The 20,136-nt window shown below is 41.5% G+C and overlaps 1 protein-coding gene across 6 annotated transcripts in view; it reads left to right on the top strand.

Moving 5' to 3' along the window:
• GPM6B (glycoprotein M6B) overlaps positions 1–19,473 on the top strand; it is a 142,995-nt gene extending 123,522 nt beyond the window's left edge. For 4 of the 6 annotated variants that reach the window (XM_079764719.1, XM_079764721.1, XM_079764720.1 and 1 more), the window contains 6 exons: positions 5,435–5,621; positions 7,513–7,669; positions 9,897–10,068; positions 12,312–12,385; positions 13,946–14,011; positions 15,800–17,487. In XM_079764719.1, the coding sequence (XP_079620845.1) occupies positions 5,435–5,621; positions 7,513–7,669; positions 9,897–10,068; positions 12,312–12,385; positions 13,946–14,011; positions 15,800–15,880 (737 nt within the window). In that variant the 3' untranslated portion in view covers positions 15,881–17,487. Of the gene's footprint in view, positions 1–5,434; positions 5,622–7,512; positions 7,670–9,896; positions 10,069–12,311; positions 12,386–13,945; positions 14,012–15,799; positions 17,488–17,522 lie in introns of those variants that run through there. The other 2 variants (XM_079764722.1, XM_079764723.1) reach the window with 1 other exon arrangement.
• The last annotated feature ends 663 nt before the right edge of the window (positions 19,474–20,136 follow it).

Below are 20,136 nucleotides of genomic sequence, written 5' to 3'. Positions count from 1 at the left end.
CTGACATTCACTTTTGCTTCTATTAAGTAGGATTCTCACTGCTTCCATTTTCCTGATGCTGTTTGTTTGAAAGTTGCAAACCTTGGCTACTTCTCCTTTTCTTTTTAATGTTGTGGCTCATTAGGAATCAGTAAAGTAGCAAGGAAGGCTGTGCTTAGAGCATGGTGTGTGTGTGAGTGTGACATTCATTCCCTGGGGAAGAATGTGAGCCCTGTTCCCGCTGGCCCTCCTTCTGAGCCAGCACTAAATCTGCAGCCAGGATTGCAGGCAACTCGGGGCAAATCACTGGGCTGTCATGAACCCACAGCCATGGCAACGGCCATCCGCAAGCCCGAGGACAAAACGTGTTTTATTCTGTTGTTCTGCACAAAAGGTTCTAGAGATACTGGAGACAAACTGGCCATTGAGAGTTAGAGGCATTGATGTGGATTTCTTTCTCCCTACTATGTGGTTTATATTTAAACTCTTAGGCTAACGCACACTGGACTTTTTGTGTAAATCAAAGCCGAAAATTCAAAATTCTCTTTAGCCACCAAAACCGGCTAAGTGAAGCCTTACAGCATTATTAACCTAACAGATTCTGGGGCTTTGGTGAGAAGCATTGAGAATTAGTAGCAAAATGTGCTTGAAGGCCTGGTATTAATTTTTATTTGAGTAGATATAATATTTTTACTTGAGTAGATCATAGTCATGAAAAAAAATGCTTTCCTTGCCTTTTCTGGTTCACGTTAACCAATGTTGTCCTTGCTGGTTTGAAGCTTGGGAAAACTTGAGTGTGGATTTATGGAGTATCCAAGAAAAGCATTGACCTTCCTTAGCTAGCATGAACTTGAACAGTGTGGTGCTCTGCTGATGCTTGGCACCACCTCCACATTTCAAAACACCAGTCTTGCCTGTGACTTCTCACAGTGGGGACAGCCTGAATCACAGATCCAGTTCCTTTGTCTGTATGGGCACTCTCAGACTCATGGCAGGGTAGGGTGAGGGAATAAATCTGTTTTCTCAGACCTCATCTATGGTGTGGCTCTAAAGCATCTTTGTCAGAAATTCTGAGGTTAAGAGGACTTATTTGGCTCAGAAAAAGCACTCTAGTTGCACTCTTTCCAAGACAGCTGAACAACTTGAAACATTTTGTTTTCTTCATTGAAGCCCTTGGAACTTGTCGTTTGATTTGCTAGAGTTCTGGCCAAGTTTAGTGGGCCACCTCTTAAGGGGAAAACACCAAACATGGTTGAACACAACACAGTCACTTCAAACGTGCTCAGGACACCACTCCTGAGACTGGGAAAATGGGACTGTTGACTATAAATGGGCTTCTCAAACTTTCTTGGGCACACAAGTCTCCTGAGGCAGAGGCTTGTTAAAATGAAGGTTCTGATTCAGCTGGTCTGGAGTGAGGCCTGAGATTCTGCATTTCTCCCAAGCTCCCTGCTGAAGCTGATACTGCTGGTCCAAGGACCACACTTTGAAAAAACAAAGGGTCTACTAGTAAAGCACTTTCAACTGATAAATGGTCCAGTCATATGTTTTGTTGATGTCTGAAAGTTTTCTTTGCTGTCCAGTAGAAGCTGATGGCATCCATCCTTAGTTCTTCTGAGCTATAGACCTACGTATCCAATTGCCTACGAGAAATCCTCCCTTAAGATGACTTCCAGTCACTTCAAACTCAACATGCCTAAAAGGAAACTCAACATCTTTGTCCTCAAAGCCTAGCTCTCTTCTGGCAAACCTAGCTAGGAGAATAATACAATATCCATCCGGTTATACATGCCAGACATTTAGGAGTCATCTTTGGTGCTCACCAACCCATTCCCAACCCCATGGTCAAATCCACACCAAGTTGTGCCCATTTGACATCTTAATAATCTCTCAGACCCATTAATTTCCTCCACTGCCACCACATTTGCCCTGGTCCAAGCTCCTGTCATCTTTTGTGTGAACCTTTATACTGGGTTCCAACTCATCTCCACTTCCACTTTGTTCCCATCACATCAGCCTCGGTGATCTTTTGCAACTCCAGTCTGTTCCCTGCGGTTACAAGTGCTCAATGGCTTCAAATGATTCTGAGGATAAGTCCAGAATCCTTAAGGTGCCTAAGACCCTAAGTGATCTATCAGAAATAGATCCCTCCTATCTTCTTTGCCCCACCCTCTATGTACTCTGTGTTCTGGCTTCTTTCATGCCCAGGAAAGCGCCCTGTTCTTTTCCACCATAGAGTTTTTGTCCCTTCTGTTCCTGAAACATCCTCCCTAACCCATTCTGCTCTCCTGTTGCCTAAGTAACTAAAATTCATCCTTCATATTTAAACTCTGGAAGCCATCCATGGCCATCCCTCTGAAACCTAAGTGAGTCCCCACAGTTTGCTCTCCTAGGACTTCTGAATTTAAAACCATATGGTTAATGTCGATTTCCCCGTAGACTATAAACTCCATTAGAGTGTAGACTACACTATCTTAGTTTACCATTGAGTCCCCAGTGCCCAGCAAAATGCTTGGGACATTGAAGACACTTGGTGAGCATTGAATGGTCACTAATTGAATGAAATGGAACAAGTGAATAGACAGCTGCTCCCTCCTTTTTAATGCTGTCATCTGCACCCATATCTGTTACTCTGCTTAACTGACAGCTTCAATTAAACAAGACCTTTGAGACACTGCAATACCCAAAGTGATGATAACAGCAAGGTTATGGGAAGAGTTTCTCTTGAGTGAGGGCTGAGCTGTGTCTTCAGATGAACCTGCTATGATCCAGCTGTATTATTTCCTATAAATTTTTCCCATGTTGCATTCCACAAGCTTCTACTCACATTGGCCAGCAAGATCCATAAGAGTTTTATCTGTGGATGTGGAATGATGACCAATATGGTGACTTCTGTTCTATAGGAGCAAGAGCTCCTATAGCTGCAAATGAAACCATCTGCAGAGAGACTGATTCATTTATGTGATCCTCCAAATCCTTGAGTCCCTGATTTTCCCCGCTGTTATAAAACCAGACCCGCAGCATGGGGTATATGGAGTCCTTGAGAGATATAAATTGGAGGGAAACTTTAACCTTGATGTAGTGTTGAATTTGGGACTGAACAGCATCGTTCTTCTAACCCAGATTGTCTTTCTGAGTCAGGGAGCAGCTGTGATATTTCCTTTGAAAGAAGCAGAATGCTATAACCCTTTGGATGAAAGACCTTTGAAGTGGCAGCTGGATTGCGAAGGATGAGTTATATTGTTAAAGAGCAAGTGTGCTATGCCATAACACCTAACCTAACTCCAAATGATGAGAAAGGATATGGTTTATTTAAATATATAGTATACATATATAAAACAAAAATATTCAGGAATGAAGAAGCCTTTTATCAGATTATATGTCAATGTCACCATGTCAACTGTATTCTGCATACGAGGTCTTTCTGTAGAAAGCCTTTCCTAATCCCTCTCCAGTATGAATTATATTCTTTCCTGTCCTTCTCTCTCCCCTTTCCCACCCACCATCCACTGGCTTTCCAGCAGTCTGTATCTTATCATGCTGTACTATAATAACATTATATGTCTGCCTTCAGCATTATTAGACTGATCTCCTTGAAGGCAAAAAAAGACATCTGATTTCATAGTTGTTTCCCCAGTGCCAAGCACAGTGCTTAGCACCCAGTAGGTCTTCCAAAAATATTGAATTAATGGAACCCAAAGTAAAACTCAGTTAGAACCCAGGTCATGTTATAGAAAATCAAATATGTGACAGATGAAACTCTATCTTCCAAAGCAGTGTTCTGCAATGATAGAATGTTCTCTATCTGCTCTGTCCAATAGGGCAGCTACTAACATATGTGGCTACTGAGCATATGAAATGTGGCTTGTGGAAATGAATTTATTATTTTATTTTAAATAGCCACATGAGCTAGTGGCTACCATGTTGGACAGCACAGCCTCCAGGCCACACATCTCTATGCAATATGGACCAGATATCACATTGTTAGGAAGAGAAGCAGGCATGCATGTTGTTACTTATACTGTATAATAGAGACGAGGAGTAGGGAGATTGTGAATGATACAACACACACAGGTCTATTGTTTTATGTACTAGAACACATCGAGGCTGGAGAAATCTGGTAATGTGGTGGGGTTAAGCAAATGCTAGTTTAAAATGGGATGCTCATCAAAATGGAAAAGCCTGTCTCCAGTGTTTTATGCTGGGTATCCCCTTCCTGTCTACTGTAAAGACCACTTGGGGAAAAGAAATGTAGCTGGCTTCATGAGCTGCCTTGGAGTAATGAACTGCTCTTGACTGCTGTTAGACCTCATAATGCACTCAGAGTTCGATTTCCCTGACAAGCCATTTACTTAAGGGTCTGGATAATATAAACAGGGACAGGAGGTCAGGGAGGTAGTGACATTATCCTGAGGCCAGCACTGCTCTACCGAAACATAAATGTCTCCAAACTGAACATGGCAACTGGCTTTGCCCCTTGGGGAGGTCTCCATGACCATCTCAAGTAAAGGTTTATTTTAAAAATGAATAGAAGACTTATTCTTCTCAAGATGAAGAGTGAATTGTAGCTCTCTCTCCTTCATTTCACTTCATGGATGCTCATTTTGTCTTTTTTTTTTTTCTTCTGTTCCTTTTCCTTCTTCAAGTACTTAAATGTCATCCACCAGTTCTGGGTTCTTATTCTGAACATGTGTGTCGAGGAAGGGGACAGATGGAAGCCGGGGAGGAGGAGGACTATGAATAAACTGCTTGTGCTGCTGGGCTGGGGGACATTTTTATTACAAAGTTAAGGTAATTTCTGATATTGACATGAATGAATGAAACTTGAGGGGATCCACTCAAGTGTGCCTTGGTGACTCTGTACTTCTAGGGACCAAAATACCCATCACCTTTCCAAAATGATCACGTTCATTTTTTTTTAATGCAGCAACAGTATGATTACTGTATTTGATTTTTCTGGTTCCCAGGACATAAGGGCTCGGCAAAGCCATTGGCTGCTACAGAAATAGAGGAGGTACTTGGAAGCCCAGAAGGTTGAGGTTGAGGGGAACTTGATGGTGGCTTTTCTTTGTAGAACTGTGGCTTCCCTGCTGTCCTCTCTTTTGACTGTTAGGGGAGTGATTGTTCCACATCATCACTTAAGCAGGTCCCCCCACCAACCCGGGTCAGTCGAGAAACTTAGAATTGTGACTTACTACATAATTATTTATCAGTAGCTGCTCTGCCACTCACCCTGAGCAAATTAAGCTACATTCCCTCTTGGAGCCCTAGAGTCTTCACCCACAGAATATGAGATCATGACAACTACCCCACTGGCCCTTGGGATGTTGCACTGTTAACCATAGAGTCTGAGAAGGAAGATGGAAAAATAGAACCTTCTTTGCTAATGTGTGGCGTTCATGAAGACCAGAGCATCTTGCCCATAACAGATGCATTTTCTCTCCTTTGGGTCCAGGTTGCTTCGAATGCTGCATCAAGTGTCTGGGAGGAGTCCCCTACGCCTCTCTGGTGGCCACCATCCTCTGCTTCTCCGGGGTGGCTTTGTTCTGTGGCTGTGGACATGTGGCTCTTGCAGGCACTGTGGCGATTCTTGAGCAACACTTCTCCACCAACACCAGGGACCATGCTGTGCTGAGTGAGGTGTAAGTACCTGCTTCCCTTTAAAAATGTGTTTAAAGCTCAACAACCCCATGATGTTTTCAGAAAGACTACGGTGTGCTCTCCTGGCAGAAAGCTGATGCTTTTCATGAAAGCTCACTGTATGCAGATAGGAAAAAAGTCCATGAGAGAAGGAAGAAAGAATGAGCCTAGAGGCAGTGGGTGTTTGGGATCTCACCTGGGAATGGCAAGCTGCACACATAGGACATTCCACACACTGTAGCCTTGGACATGGGGGACTATGGCCGGGTGATGCTGTGGATCATCACGCCAGTTATCATGGTTCCCAAGTAAAAGGCGCCCTCCAGTGGTCTCACAGGAAACGACCATCCCTGGAATAATAGGAACCCTGTTGAGGACTACCCTCTAATTCTACAGGAGCAGGACTTTTGACATTAATTCTTCAGGCAGAACAAATCCCAGAACACCTTCCAATGCAGAAAAGGGAATGTTTGGGGGGGGGGGGTGAGCCCAAAATCTCTGCCTCCCCATTCTGAAACCATTTTCAGTGGAGTTTCAACAACTGCCTCACAGATTCTCCTAACTGTGCAAGCCCCAAGAAGTGCATTCATGTACTTCATATACTTTCCCTATTGCCTCCAGTATTTTCTTTTTCCTTCCTTGACTTCCAAAGTCTCACAGTATTTAGGTGTCTTGTGATTATAAAAACTTCTCCACCAGACTGAAAAAGGCACGAATGGATTTTTATGGTTCAATAATGAAGTCATGTTGGGAGAGTCCTTAGAGCAGTGGTCGGCAAACTCATTAGTCAACAGAGCCAAATATCAACAGTACAACGATTGAAATTTCTTTTGAGAGCCAAATTTTTTAAACTTAAACTTCTTCTAACGCCACTTCTTCAACATAGACTCGCCCAGGCCGGGGTATTTTGTGGAAGAGCCACACTCAAAGGGCCAAAGAGCCGCATGTGGCTCGCCTTAGGGAATGTTATTCTTTTTTATCTATTCATGAATGACATCCAAAGTAATGATCAGGGGTAGGGGAGGTTATAAGGAGGATCAAACAGGACAAGGGACTTAATCAATACAACTGTGTGCAAAGAAGACCAAGAATATTTACTGCAACCGACCCTGGGAAAGGTGTGCTGCTTTAATTAGCTAGTGCACTTGATGAGTGGCTCTCAAATTTCCAGGAATCCTTAAAAATTCCCCATGCCCATGATTTGCCCCAGACCAATTAAGTCATAATCTCTGGGGAGAGTACCCAGGTACCAGTATTTCCTAAAGCTCCCCCAGTAGTTCCAAAGGGCAGCCAAAGGTTGAGGAACAGTCACCTGGGTCCCTGTCCGCTTTCACAGAACAAAATTAGTTGTAAATTAACTTTTTGTATCTTAAACCTCTTGACACATTATCACTTATGTAGTGAGAATCTCAATGCAAAAAAAAAGGAAACACAAAACTGCCCAAGTTATTTCTTAAGGAAGCCCTGAGTGCTTACTTAGGGGCCTTATCAGAATAACATTAGCCAGTAGGCCTGGTTGGGAGGCATTTGATGTGGCAGAAAGAACATGTTCAATGCCTTCCTTTACCTATTTGCAAAGTGAGGATTCTAACCCCCACGGCACAGGACTTGGGTATTACACCTGGGCCTCTGCCCTTGACCGAAGGAAAAGTCTCCCTTGTCTGGGAAGGCTGTACACCTCAACAATGGTCCCATCTTGGAAAAAAGGCCCAGGATGCAGTGGGGTGGGCAGGGATGCCTGTCCGGAATGCCCATAAGCCCACTGCAACCATGAGACTGGCAGGAGATGCCACAGGAACACCATCCTCATGGCCTCCCTCCAGAGGTTGAAAACACTGTCTGTTTCCCAGGCAGTGGATTTAAATCCTCAGGCTTCCCTCTTCCTTTCTGTAGAATCCAACTGATGCAGTATGTCATCTATGGAATTGCATCCTTTTTCTTCTTGTATGGGATCATCCTGCTGGCAGAAGGCTTTTACACCACGAGTGCAGTGAAAGAACTTCACGGGGAATTTAAAACCACCGCCTGTGGCCGATGCATCAGTGGAATGGTGAGTGTGAATCTCAGATTGTCTGATGCACAGCCAGAGCCACACCTCTCTGTACTGTGTAGCTGAGAAAAGCTATGAGCTGAGGGTGCAGGGCGAGTCCATGCCACACATACAGGCACACCTCGGAGATACAGTAGGCTCGGTTCCAGACCACCGCAATGAAGCGCGTCATAATCTTTCTGCTGCTGGAGGGTCTTTGCTTTCAGTGTGTAAAACACACAACATCACTGAAGTGCAATAAAACTGAGGTATGCCTGTAGTGTTCTTAATTTAGAGTTCAGAATTTGAAAATACCTTCAACATATTATTGAGAATAAATTAAAACATATGGGGGGTAGTATTACATCAAACATTTCCCTTATCAAGGTATAGGTAATGAGGGTATTGAAGATTTTTCAAATATAAAGTTCCCACAATGAAAGGAGAGGACTTGCACATTGTCTCAATGCTCTCTTCATGTCTTGAATGTGGATTGTGATCCTGAAGCCTTACACGTACTAGCCACTCAACCCCCTTAGAGTTTCCCTTTGGGATGCAGCTCTTTATAACCTAGTCTTTTTAAAAATATATATTTTTATTGATTTCAGAGAGGGAAAGGTAGAAACATCAGTGATGAATCACTTATCAGCTGCCTCCTGCACACCTCCCACTGGGGATCGAGCCTACAACAGGGGCAGATGCCCTGACCAGGAATAGAACCCTGACCCCCTGGTTCATGGGTCGACGCTCAACCACTGAGCCACACCAGCCCTATAACCCACTCTTTTAATGAGCTCTTTCTAAGCTCTGTTCTCCTCTAGATCAGAGGTCAACAAACCATGTCTGCCCAGGGCCAGAATGCGATCATTTCAGACTCTTTGTGCAACTCACAATCTGTCATTAAGGACAGAACTCTGAATGCTAGAGGCCACCCGAACAGGAATGTCCCCACATGCCCTCTCCACTGGGCACCGGTTATCCTGAGGGCCTTGACCGCTGTGGGAAAGCGAGGCTCACCAAGCAAAGAATCACCAGCCCCTTTCAAGTCTTTGTGGTGTATTAGAAAGAAAGTTTTCTTCTTCTGGGCAAGAAAAGAAAGCCTAGTCTGGAGTGGCCCACCCGTAAGCACTGGGGAGGGAGCCTGTGAAACTGCTGAACTCTGCTGCTTTGAATACTTTTAGAAATGCAAATGCTTCCCAAAGTGTAAATGTCCTTGAGATAAAATGCCTTGTTCCTGCAGTTTCCTGGGATGACCGACAGGAGGTGACCTGTCTGAGCCGACCCCAGGCCAACCTGGCACGACCCAGGTATTTCCTGCAGTGTGGCAAGTTAGATGGAAACTTCACCTCTTCAGCAGCAGCCTGAAAAACTAAAAAGCCAAACTAGGATTCCGAATCTTCACCCACACACTCCGTGGGTGCACATTCTGAAAATATAAATACCCCAATGTGTTTGAAACAGCCTTTCAAAGTTCTCTGAAAATTGGTAGTCAAGGCAGGTTAGGAAGAAACTACAGCAATGTGATTATATTCTGTGTGGCAATGTGGGGGTGAACACTGTAATTTTGTCCTAAGCCATGGCTTTGCTTGCAGAGGCGCCGTGAATCTTAAAGATGAAAACAACTCAGGGGAAATGAGAATTTGATCAGATTCACTGTGCATTCAACTTGTGTTCAAGGCTATTTTAAACTTTTAATACAGGTTCAAGATCTAATGCTTTTAGTAATTTCACAGGATCATGAAACTAGTGAGGTTCTTTTTGAGAAAGGACGTCTTATATGACTATTATTCCATCCATTATGTAAAAGACATTAATTTGGGGGAAATTGATATGAAGTTATAATTCAAGTGGCCTGTGAAACCACCCAGACACTGTCCCGTGGTGAGTACAGAACTGATGTTTCGAAAGAATGCCACATGGGAGGCCCTGTCACTGCTTAGCTCTGTGATCTTGGACAAGGGAGATAATCTCTGGTCCTTGTTAGTTCAAAGGACTTTTAGCTAACTGGGCTTTGGTAGTAAACACTTTCCATACTCTATCTCCGGAGAGCGTGACCGCCCTGCCCCAGCGGCCAGCCCTTGGTTCTCCCTGCCCTTGTCACTTCGCCTTGTTGCTACTGTGGCCAGACGGTGCTCTGAATTGAATGCATCCCACAGGTTCGGTATCAAGTCAGAAATGCCATATCATTCCTCCCAGGGGATGCGCCTTGGCAGGTTCAGTGACGATTCTTTGTCCTTTTCCGGCTTAGTTTGTCTTCCTCACCTATGTGCTGGGAGTGGCCTGGCTTGGTGTGTTTGGTTTCTCTGCGGTGCCCGTGTTTATGTTCTACAACATATGGTCAACCTGTGAAGTCATCAAGTCACCTCAGACCAATGGGACAGCCAGTGTGGAGCAGATCTGCGTGGATATCCGACAATACGGTACTTCCTTTCAATCCCCTGTTAATGTTTATGCTCTCATGCATAAGTCTGCACCTTTTAATTATTACATGGGCATCTTTTTAATCATCATGATCTCTTTCATATCTTTTCTTTGGAATGGTGTATATACTCTTTCCCTCATTATGCCCCATTTTCTGAATGGAAAGATCATTAGTGTCTTAGTTGATAAAGGGTGCCATTTAAAATTTTGTTATGTTTTCAAGAAAGTAGCAAACATTTTTTAATGAGAAGCTACTTCATAATGCAATTGAATAAAAAAAAGACGATGTCCACTCTGAAAAGTTGACTTTTTTTTTCAATTTTGTATCATCTTACTTTCCATCCAAAACATTGCATGCCCTGTATAATCCAATTAATCTGTATGTCCAACTCTTCAAAGCAGGTCTTTTTAAAATGACCAATTGCTTAAACTTCATCTATACTGAAAAACACAACATAAAATCCAAATGTATTTTAAAGCCATGAGAACATATTCTATAACAGCCGGCAAGTTCAAACATGTTTTCAAATGAATGGGATTATCCCAATAAGAAGCTACGGTTGGTTCATTTTAACACGCCACAGAAGGGGCCATTGCTGTGCCTGTCAATTAATTTGAGACTTGATTTCCCTGCTGAGTGAGAAGGCAACATCCCCTATGTATGGAGTTTAATTAGTGTTTCTAGCCAGGATGGCAGAAATCCTGTTCTTGGCAGAAACAACTAGGGGAAAACAGCTTTTCATTAGCACCGAAGAGGAAGTAACTGTTCTTTCAAGAGCTTTGAGAGAGAGAGAGATGACTAGCATTTCATTTTTGATGCTTGTTTTTCCCGTGTGACTTATCCTCAGCCTTTTACCTTACGATATAATAGGAAATTTGTCTTAAATTGCCCATCAGCCTAATAATCTCTTCTCATAAAGACCAAGGCTCAACCACACTGTTCTTTTTGATGGATTGTAAACAGAGCTTAAAAAAAAAGAGCCTAAAGTTGATTTTTAAAGTATTTGTAAATGAATGTCTTTATATCATTTCCTTATTCTTAAATATTTTCACTACACATTTTTGGTCATTGGTAATCATCTTTTTGGTCTATATTTGAAATCACCGGTTCCACTGACAATTTAGGGACTTGTCATTTCCCATTCTTCTGAAGCATGAAGACTTATTCTTGGCCCACAGCAAGGATGGAGGAAATAAGGATTGTTTTAAAATCCTCCTTCCTTACCTCCTGGGGAAGTGTAAATTGAGCTGAGTTCAATATTTAAGCATGCACCTGCTCATTACTGGCAAAAAAGAGCAGCATCCCCCAATGCACAATGTCGCTGCAGGGAGGAGTTCGGGTTAGTGAGAAAGGCCACGGACTGTGCTAGCCACACTCTCTGTGATAAAGGTCAGTGTTTTCAATCCCAAAGTATTTCCAAAACATTTGTAAAACACAATAAAAATGGCCCAGCCGGTATGGTTCAGTGCTTGAGAATCAACCTATGAAACCAGGAAGTCACTGTTCCATTTCAGGTCAGGGCACATGCCTGGGGTTGCAGGCTCGATCCCCACTAGGGGGTGTGCAAGAGGCAGCTAATCAATGATTCTCTCTTATCATTTATGTTTTTCTCTCTCTCTCTCCCTTTCTCTCTCTGTAATAAAAACATTTTTTTAAAAACATAATAAAATGAATATAAAAGCAAAGACATACAAGATACAAGTCCAAATTAGTTTTAAAAAAACAAATTACTCTGGCAAACTGCCATGAAACTTTCTGAGCACAGACTCTCAATTTCAGAATGTATCTCATGGCAAACCACTAAAAAAGAGCCTGAGTAACAAGGTCACAGACCAAGGAAACATGAGGAAATGGACTTGACCTCAGCATGATGAAATGCTTTATGGGGGGGGGCAGGGGGTCCTCCTGGAGCTGCTCAACTATAATTCATAGATACATAGGACGGAAAACTTCACTTTGAAAATAAATTTTTACAGATATCAGCTCAACTAAACAAAGAATAATTTGTAGAAAAATAATATCAGGTTAAGTCTCTTAGACTAGTTGACTTTACTCATGTACAATTGGGACTTAATAATTATTCCAAAAGCCTGTTTTGCAGAGGGCAGGTGTGTTCATTATTGATGAAGAATATGACCTACAACTGTACTGTGATTGGCTTCCAAAGTGGTAAGGACGGGAGAGCAGGAAGCATTGTAGTTTGCCCTAACACCTAACTCTCTATTGGGACTCACTTCACAGGTATCATTCCTTGGAATGCTTTCCCAGGAAAAATATGCGGCTCCGCCCTGGAGAACATCTGCAACACCAATGAGGTAAATAAACCATTCTCCTGTCAGAGGCTCACAGATGATCACAGCAAAACAGAGTCCATTCTCCTGGGGAGCAAAAGCAGGAGGGATGGCTCAAATGCTGTCAAGGAAAGACCTTTTTGCAGACTTTTAAAGAGTGAACTGTATGTAATCAGTACTCAACCACTTTTGACCTAAAAGATGGCTCTTTCACTCGGTCCACCCTTTCAGTGAGGATCTTAGCAATCAGAAAGCTTTCTCTTTCTGTAACAATTTGGAAGTGACCCCAATCTTGCAAATCTGAAAATATAGACTCTTCTCTTTCACCTTCAGATAGTTTTTCAAATTAGAACATTTGTCACAGAACAAGTGTAAATTAATTTTCAGGGGAAAGTGTCCCTGCATTTGTATGTTAAGTCAAAAGTTTAGAAATCAAGTCACAGTTAAGTCATTTACATTTCCAGAGTGATTGCTGTTAATTCTAGGGCACCCTTAATTGGCACTAAATCCTAACACTCTTCGCTTTAAAACCTCTGGCCCTAGAATATTCTTCAGGCATTGGTTTATAAAACTCTTAAATGCACCAGTAGAAGCTTGCATGTATAAGAGAACCCTAACGTGCTTTTAGAAATCAATCAGTTACCAAAATAATGAGCCCCTGCCGACCTGGCTGGTCGTGTGCATATCCAGTGTGGAATGGCTCAAGGCAGGGGCTCCCAACCGTGGCTGCATGTTGCAGTCATTGAGCAGCATTATAATATACTGATGGCTGAGCCCCAGCCTCCAGATACTCAGCTTTAATTGGTCTAGGGACATGGTCGGCAAACTGCGACTCGCGAGCCACATGTGGCTCTTTGGCCCCTTGAGTGTGGCTGTTCCACAAAATACCACGGCCTGGGCGAGTCTATTTTGAAGAAGTGGCATTAGAAGAAGTTTTAAAAATTTGGCTCTCAAAAGAAATTTCAAATGTTGTACTGTTGATATTTGGCTCTGTTGACTAATAAGTTTGCCGACCACTGGTCTTGGGCATTGGTTCTCAACCTTTCTAATGCCTCAACCCTGTAATACAGTTCCTCATGTTGTGGTGACCCCCAACCATAAAATTATTTTTGTTGCTACTTCATAACTGTCATTTTGCTAGTAATGAATCGTAATGTAAATATCTGTGTTTTCCGATGGTCTTAGACTCTACAGCAGCGGTTCTCAACCTGTGGGTCGCAACCCACAGGTTGAGAACCGCTAGCAGGGTCACTGAAGACCATCGGAAAACACAGATATTTACATTATGATTCATAACAGTAGCAAAATTAGTTATGAAGTAGCAATGAAAATAATTTTATGGTTGGGGGTCACCACAACATGAGGAACTGTATTACAGGGTCGCGGCATTAGAAAGGTTGAGAACCACTGGTCTAGGGCATCAGAAAGTTTAAAAACCCGCCAGGTGATTCCAACTGGGCTGGACGCGAGTGCACACTTATACCCAGCCTTGCGAAAACAGAAAGATGATGCAGCGTGTTGGAACGGGAGTAGGCCACTTCATTACACACAAAATGCTCATGTTGGTGCCCTCTTCTTTCCTAGTTCTACATGTCCTATCACCTGTTCATTGTGGCCTGTGCCGGAGCTGGTGCCACCGTCATTGCCCTGGTGAGTAAGGGCCTGAGGACTGGCCTGGTCTAGCTCCCCCTCCCAGCAGTCTCTGTAACGACAGGTTTCCCTTCCAGGAAACACTGCTAGGACTCAAGGTGGGTTAAACTTCACCTGTGTAAACCTACCGCATGTCTAGATCACAGGGTGTACTAGTTGGCTGTCCTGGCACCAATTGTAGGTAATGTAAATTGTATTCTGTGGGAAGAAGAGAGGGTACCGATACCTGGAACACCTGTTAACTAGGACGGGAACATTGCAATGTGGTTTATTCAGCCCTTACTTTCATGACTTCAAGCATGGATAAATGGTCACATGAGGAAATGTGCATATATACATACACACTTGCACCGTTGATCTTGTTGTGCACAGAAGGTATGCTTAATAAAGTATTCTCAACACCGAATTAACAAACACAGAGCCATTGCTCCTTGGGGAAATACAGGATTAGGTTTCTGCGAGCCTCTGGTCACAACAGTTTTTGTCAGACCAATCGAATACAGAAGCCTGATTTGTATGATTCTGTCCAAAGACATGATTTATTTTTTTAATATATTTTATTGATTTTTTTTTTTTTTACAGAGAGGAAGGGTGAGGGATAGAGTTGGAAACATCGATGAGAGAGAAACATTGCTCAGCTGCCTCCTACACACCCCCAACTGGGGATGTGCCCACAGCCAAGGTACATGCCCTTGACCGGAATTGAACCTGGGATCCTTCAGTCCGCAGGCTGACGCTCTATCCACTGAGCCAAACCGGTTAGGGGAAAGACATGATTTATTAACATTGAACTCCTGGCCAACAGCACTATGCCTCATACCCAAATGAAACTCATTCAGTACATACATCTTCAGAAGGCACCTCACAACTTTCTTGCACTTAAAAACACTATACAGCACCTGGAACAGGGAACATTTAAAGAGTGAAATCACAAGAATGCAAAGAACATGGCACTAAACAGATTGCAAAAAGGACACTTGTGCTCAGACAGAGCTGGAACAAGAAGGCAGTGTTACCTCGGTTGATCTCCACTGGGAGAGGAGACTTTTTCACCACTCTGCACATGTCCACGAATACTGTGGAGGTGCTATGAGTGCTGATGTGGGGGTTACAAAGACATTTTAGTACGTAGGCAAATTCGAAAATATGGCATCTGTGAATAATGAGGATTAACTGTATAAACACAAACAGGTGTGTGTGTGTATGTATGTATGTGCACACTGATATGTACTTTGGGAGGGCTTGGTTTGTGATTTCAAGAAATCTAAGATTGGTGAAGCAAGGGGGACATCTCATCAGCTCAGAAATGAGTCATTCCCAGGTTTTCCATCCCTGACGTCATCCCTTCCCATGACAGCCCATGAAAAGAAAGTGCCTGTTAACTCACAGTGTGACCCATTTTCTGGGCTGCTGCCAGCTCTCTCGGCTTAACAACAGGCAGGAAAGGACCAATTGCTCCTGAGTAGACCGTTTTGGAAAGATGACGGGAAACAGAGCCGTTAGCTTCATCGAATGCTATTGACCCAGAACTGTATCTTGTCATTCTTTAAACATGCCCTAGTCTTTTTAATAAACATACCGAGGGCCAAGCTGAAGACTGATGTGGTGTAAGTGAAATGAGAAAAGGTTTGTGTGCGCTAGATGTGAGAATCGCCTGTGGTGATTATAAATGGGGAAAAGAAACACCGTAGGCCGAGTTGGCACCCCTCCCCACCCAAGTTTAGAAGTGTCGTGGCACTGGCCCTCACTGCCTATGTCTTACTGTCCTGTTTTGTTCTCTTCCACCAGCTGATCTACATGATGGCTACTACATATAACTATGCGGTTTTGAAGTTTAAGAGTCGGGAAGATTGCTGCACTAAATTCTAAGTTGCATGAGGCCCATAAGGAGCGTTAGAGAGCTGTACGATGTAGCAGGAACATCACTGACACCCAGACTAAAGCAGAATCTAGGCTTCTGCAGTTTCGCACCAGTAATTTGTAAATAGCTTTAGTCGACCCATTCTGCATGGGAGGTTAATAAGATGACTTACCGTACGTGAATTACAAAATTATGAGATCTGGCTATTTCCACATTTTGAAAAGGATTCAGTTATTTACTGACATTGCTCAGCACCCATTAAAAATTAATTTTCTTGAACTAAAACTTTAAACAATATCGCTAAGTGAAGTATTAAAACTCTGAAATACCTGCATTTTCCGTTATTTTTACTGGCTTGGTAACCAAGTTCAATGGCGAAAATGAACACAGTGCCGAAGATGAAATGGAAGAAAACTGTCTTAGTCTGGATTTTGTTTTGTCAGACGCCTTCTGAAAAATATTTTATAAATATATTTTAATTTGATTTAAAAATTTTTATGGTTCACTATCAAATAAATGCCCCTCAAATAAGTCAGGTGAAAATTTGGAGTAAAATAAAGGCCACCCATTTGTTTTCTCTGAAAAAAGGATTTATGTGAGTTTTTTGTTTTTTAACATAACACAATCCTTTTCAGAGCCCACAAAATTGATAACCTTAAGTTGTTGTTTGGTAAGTAGTAACTGATTCCTCAAAGCCAGTTCTCAAACTGCACGTGAGATTTTTTTTTTTAAATTTTAGAGAGAGGAAGGGAGGAAGAAATAGAAACATCAATGATGAGAGAGAATCATCGATTGGCTGCCTCCTGCACACCCCCTGTACTGGGGATCAAGCACGCAAGCAGGGAATGTGACCTCCTGGTTCATGGGTCGGTGCTTAACCACTGAGCCACACCAGCCGGGCACACGTAAGATTTTAATGGGAAAAGAAATTGTTCCTGGATCTGAAGGTCTCAAGTATGTTGAGAAGGAAATATAAGGAACTTGAGATGTAGATTTTGCAGGAAAGATGAGGAAAATAAATGGGAAAAAAGTGTTGACCACATCAACTATCAAGAATGCCAATATGGATTTTTACATTTTTGAAATGAAATAATGGCAGTTATAAAGTGGAAAATGTAGTTTTACTACTAAAAATTTGTTAACAGACTGCATGCTTTGCTTATAGTTCTTAAGTTTGGTTTTGACATTCACTTAATTTTTCTATGTTAAATATGTAGCTTTTTATTACTTACTAAAAATAAACATTGTTCAGACTTTTAGGCCTTTTGGGTAATTTATTTTTGTCCGATAGCAAAGATCTTTGCACCGCACTTACTTAAAAATAACCACATTTCTGAACTTCTGTATCAGTTTTTAAAATTACTCTCAAAATGGTAAAAAGCACCCTCTATGTGTTTTATTTTTGCCTTTTCTTAATAACTTTGACTATTTTTTTCAAGTGCATTATGTCTGGATACTAACTTTTCTTCTGCCTTTTAATATTGACTCTACTAGAACATGCTCTCAGTATCTGATGCCTCTGATTGCAGAATGAGTATTAATATGGAATAACCCTCTCCCTTTCTTACAGTAAAGTCCGTCTAATCTACCTAGCAGCTTGCTTTGCCTCTGACATGCTCACTAGCCATCATGCTCACCCTTCTTTTCCAGATCCACTTCCTCATGATACTGTCTTCTAACTGGGCTTACTTAAAGGATGCCAGCAAAATGCAGGCTTACCAGGATATCAAAGCAAAGGAAGAACAGGAACTGCAAGATATCCAGTCCCGCTCAAAAGAACAACTCAATTCTTATACATAAACGTTTGCCAGAGTGCTTCCGTCGACACATTGACAGCTGTGACAAATCATCAGACAGCTGCTCCGCAGTACAGATGTGTTTCCCACCAAACAAACTCACATAGAACTACAAACACTTCACTGTCTATCTCAAGCTGCTGGGATGTATTTCTAGGAAAACCCTCCAGTAGGTAAACCTTTTCCTTTAGAACAGATACAGGAGGTTTCATGTTAGCCATTTTAAAAGGCAACACTTTTGACAAAATGATTGTTCATCTTTTTGAAATTTGTGGCATGTTCACATTTATTGCTAGAGCAATCCTACCAAGATAGGAAGTGAGAATATGGCATACACCTTGATAGGAGCCCATGATGTGCCAGCACCGAGGGATGGGACCATAAATTCATGTATGTCATCTGTCCCTAAACAGATGTACCTAATAGGGAATAAAATGGAACTGGTGTGAAGTTCCATTTCTGACAGCCAACATTTATTAAACAGTGGCTTCATCAAAGATAATATGATTCTTACAATTGATTAGGACACCTTAACTTTATGATCCAATCAGAAATCTTTTTTCAATAATGCTGAAATGTGCTACTATAATTCTGCTATAACTACCATTAAAGAAGCTGAATTCTGACTCCTTGACAAGCTTTCCAGAATCAATTTTATAAAAGACTTCATTTTAATAAAATGACCCATTTGTCATCATTCTTCTTGGGAAATAAATGTCAGCTCAGCCTTAATGAGTATTTGCTGTAAATTTCTAAGAACTTGCATCACAACGGGAGATCCAAAATCCTTCATAGAATTTTTTTCCACAAACGTTTTCTTAATTAAGAAGTGTTACCTTATTAAAATGACCACCATTCTAAACCATTTCTATGTGGTCTGAAAAGTGAGTTTACAGTTTCATACCAACTATCTAAAACCTAATTACAAATAGACCACAGACCTCCTACTTTTATAGACTTGAATATGTAATTTAAATTAGGGTAGATATTTATTTCACGTTTTCTTATCTAAATCTTAGTTTCCTGGAATAATCAAAGTTCCATGTTCAGCAAAAAAAACAACTGCTTGAGTTTAAGCCATTTTCAGAAGAAACTTGCCTTCTAAATCATTGTGTACCAGAACATTAAGTGACTATAGGTATTGGATATTAGTGATGGTAAACTTTGTGTTGTTCTTTATTAAATGATACATATAACTGTTGGGTGCATCCGTGCTTTTTAAAGGGGACTGCATAATATAGGGTTAACTATGTATATTCATGTTAAGAATTAACTTGTGGTTTGGCTGTTTTCCTGGATTTTAAAACATATACATGTGCAGAACTGTATTGCAATGAAAGGAAGCATAACTTTATCAATATGCTATTAAAATTGAACATCAAGTATATTTCATTTGGATTCTTTCAGTTGTGGTTGTTAATGCCTAAACATGCCTATTCGGACCTTGACTATTTTTTTAGTGGGAGCAGCTCTCCCCGTGTAGAATGGCTGTTCCGGACTAGCTTGGTGACGTGCTTTCTGTTGCATGGCAGACTTCGATGTTTCCTCCGGCGGTGCAGGTGCCATTAGAGTCCAGTGTTCTGTAGAAGCGGTATCTAAAGCCTAATTTGACTTTTCTAATTCTGGTGGCTACTACCAAGAATGTTTGAAAGTTTTGTTTAAGTGGTCTAATATTTTTTATGTAAAGAGCATTAAATTTTGCTATGTATAAATTTTTGTAACCTAACAGTGAATCAATATTTTCTATCAGTGCCAAGGGCTTCCTGTAGTTCTATTCCAGTGTTATAATAAATATTTGTAGATAATAGTCAATACTTGTGTATGCTTATTTTAAAGATCTATTTAGGTGGAAATAGTTGTGGATGTACTAAGAGAAATGAAATAAAATTATAGCTTCATTCAGTTGCCTTTTGACATACATAAATATTCTCTTTCTCCGTCTTCAGTATGGTGTCATTTTTAAATAGTATGCATGATCAAGATTTTACATTCATATGAAATCCAGCTTGTAAGAGAGTGCTATGTTTCATTTCTGACAAATCTTTTAAGGGGGAGCAATTTGAGAAAATGACCTCACCCACTAGGGTGTATTTTACATAGAGTACCATTAACACTTTACAGTTCGTTGTGAAAAATTTAGACATTTTCTGACTAGCTTCAATAAATGAAAGCAATATACCTATGGGATGAACACAAAACTTAACTTATAGGCAAGTATAAGAACAACCTGCATAAGGGTCCATATGTCATTGGCTATTTTACAAACCTGGGGTATAGAAGTCTACTGAAAGAAGATTTATTGGGGAATATTTAAAAATATCTAGTGTTTTTTCTTTTCTTGTTAATCCTCACCCGAGGATATTTTTTCCTTTGATTTTTACAGAGAGTGGGAGGGAGGGAGAAGGAGAAACTGATGTGAAACAGATACATTGGTTGCCTCCCACACACACCCAGATCGGGGCCAGGGA

Source organism: Cnephaeus nilssonii (genome assembly GCF_951640355.1).
Source record: "Cnephaeus nilssonii genome assembly, chromosome: X".
NCBI classification, from domain to species: Eukaryota; Metazoa; Chordata; class Mammalia; order Chiroptera; family Vespertilionidae; genus Cnephaeus; species Cnephaeus nilssonii.
The sequence above is the reverse complement of the archived record's forward strand: the minus strand, read 5'-3'. Positions and strand labels throughout refer to the sequence as shown.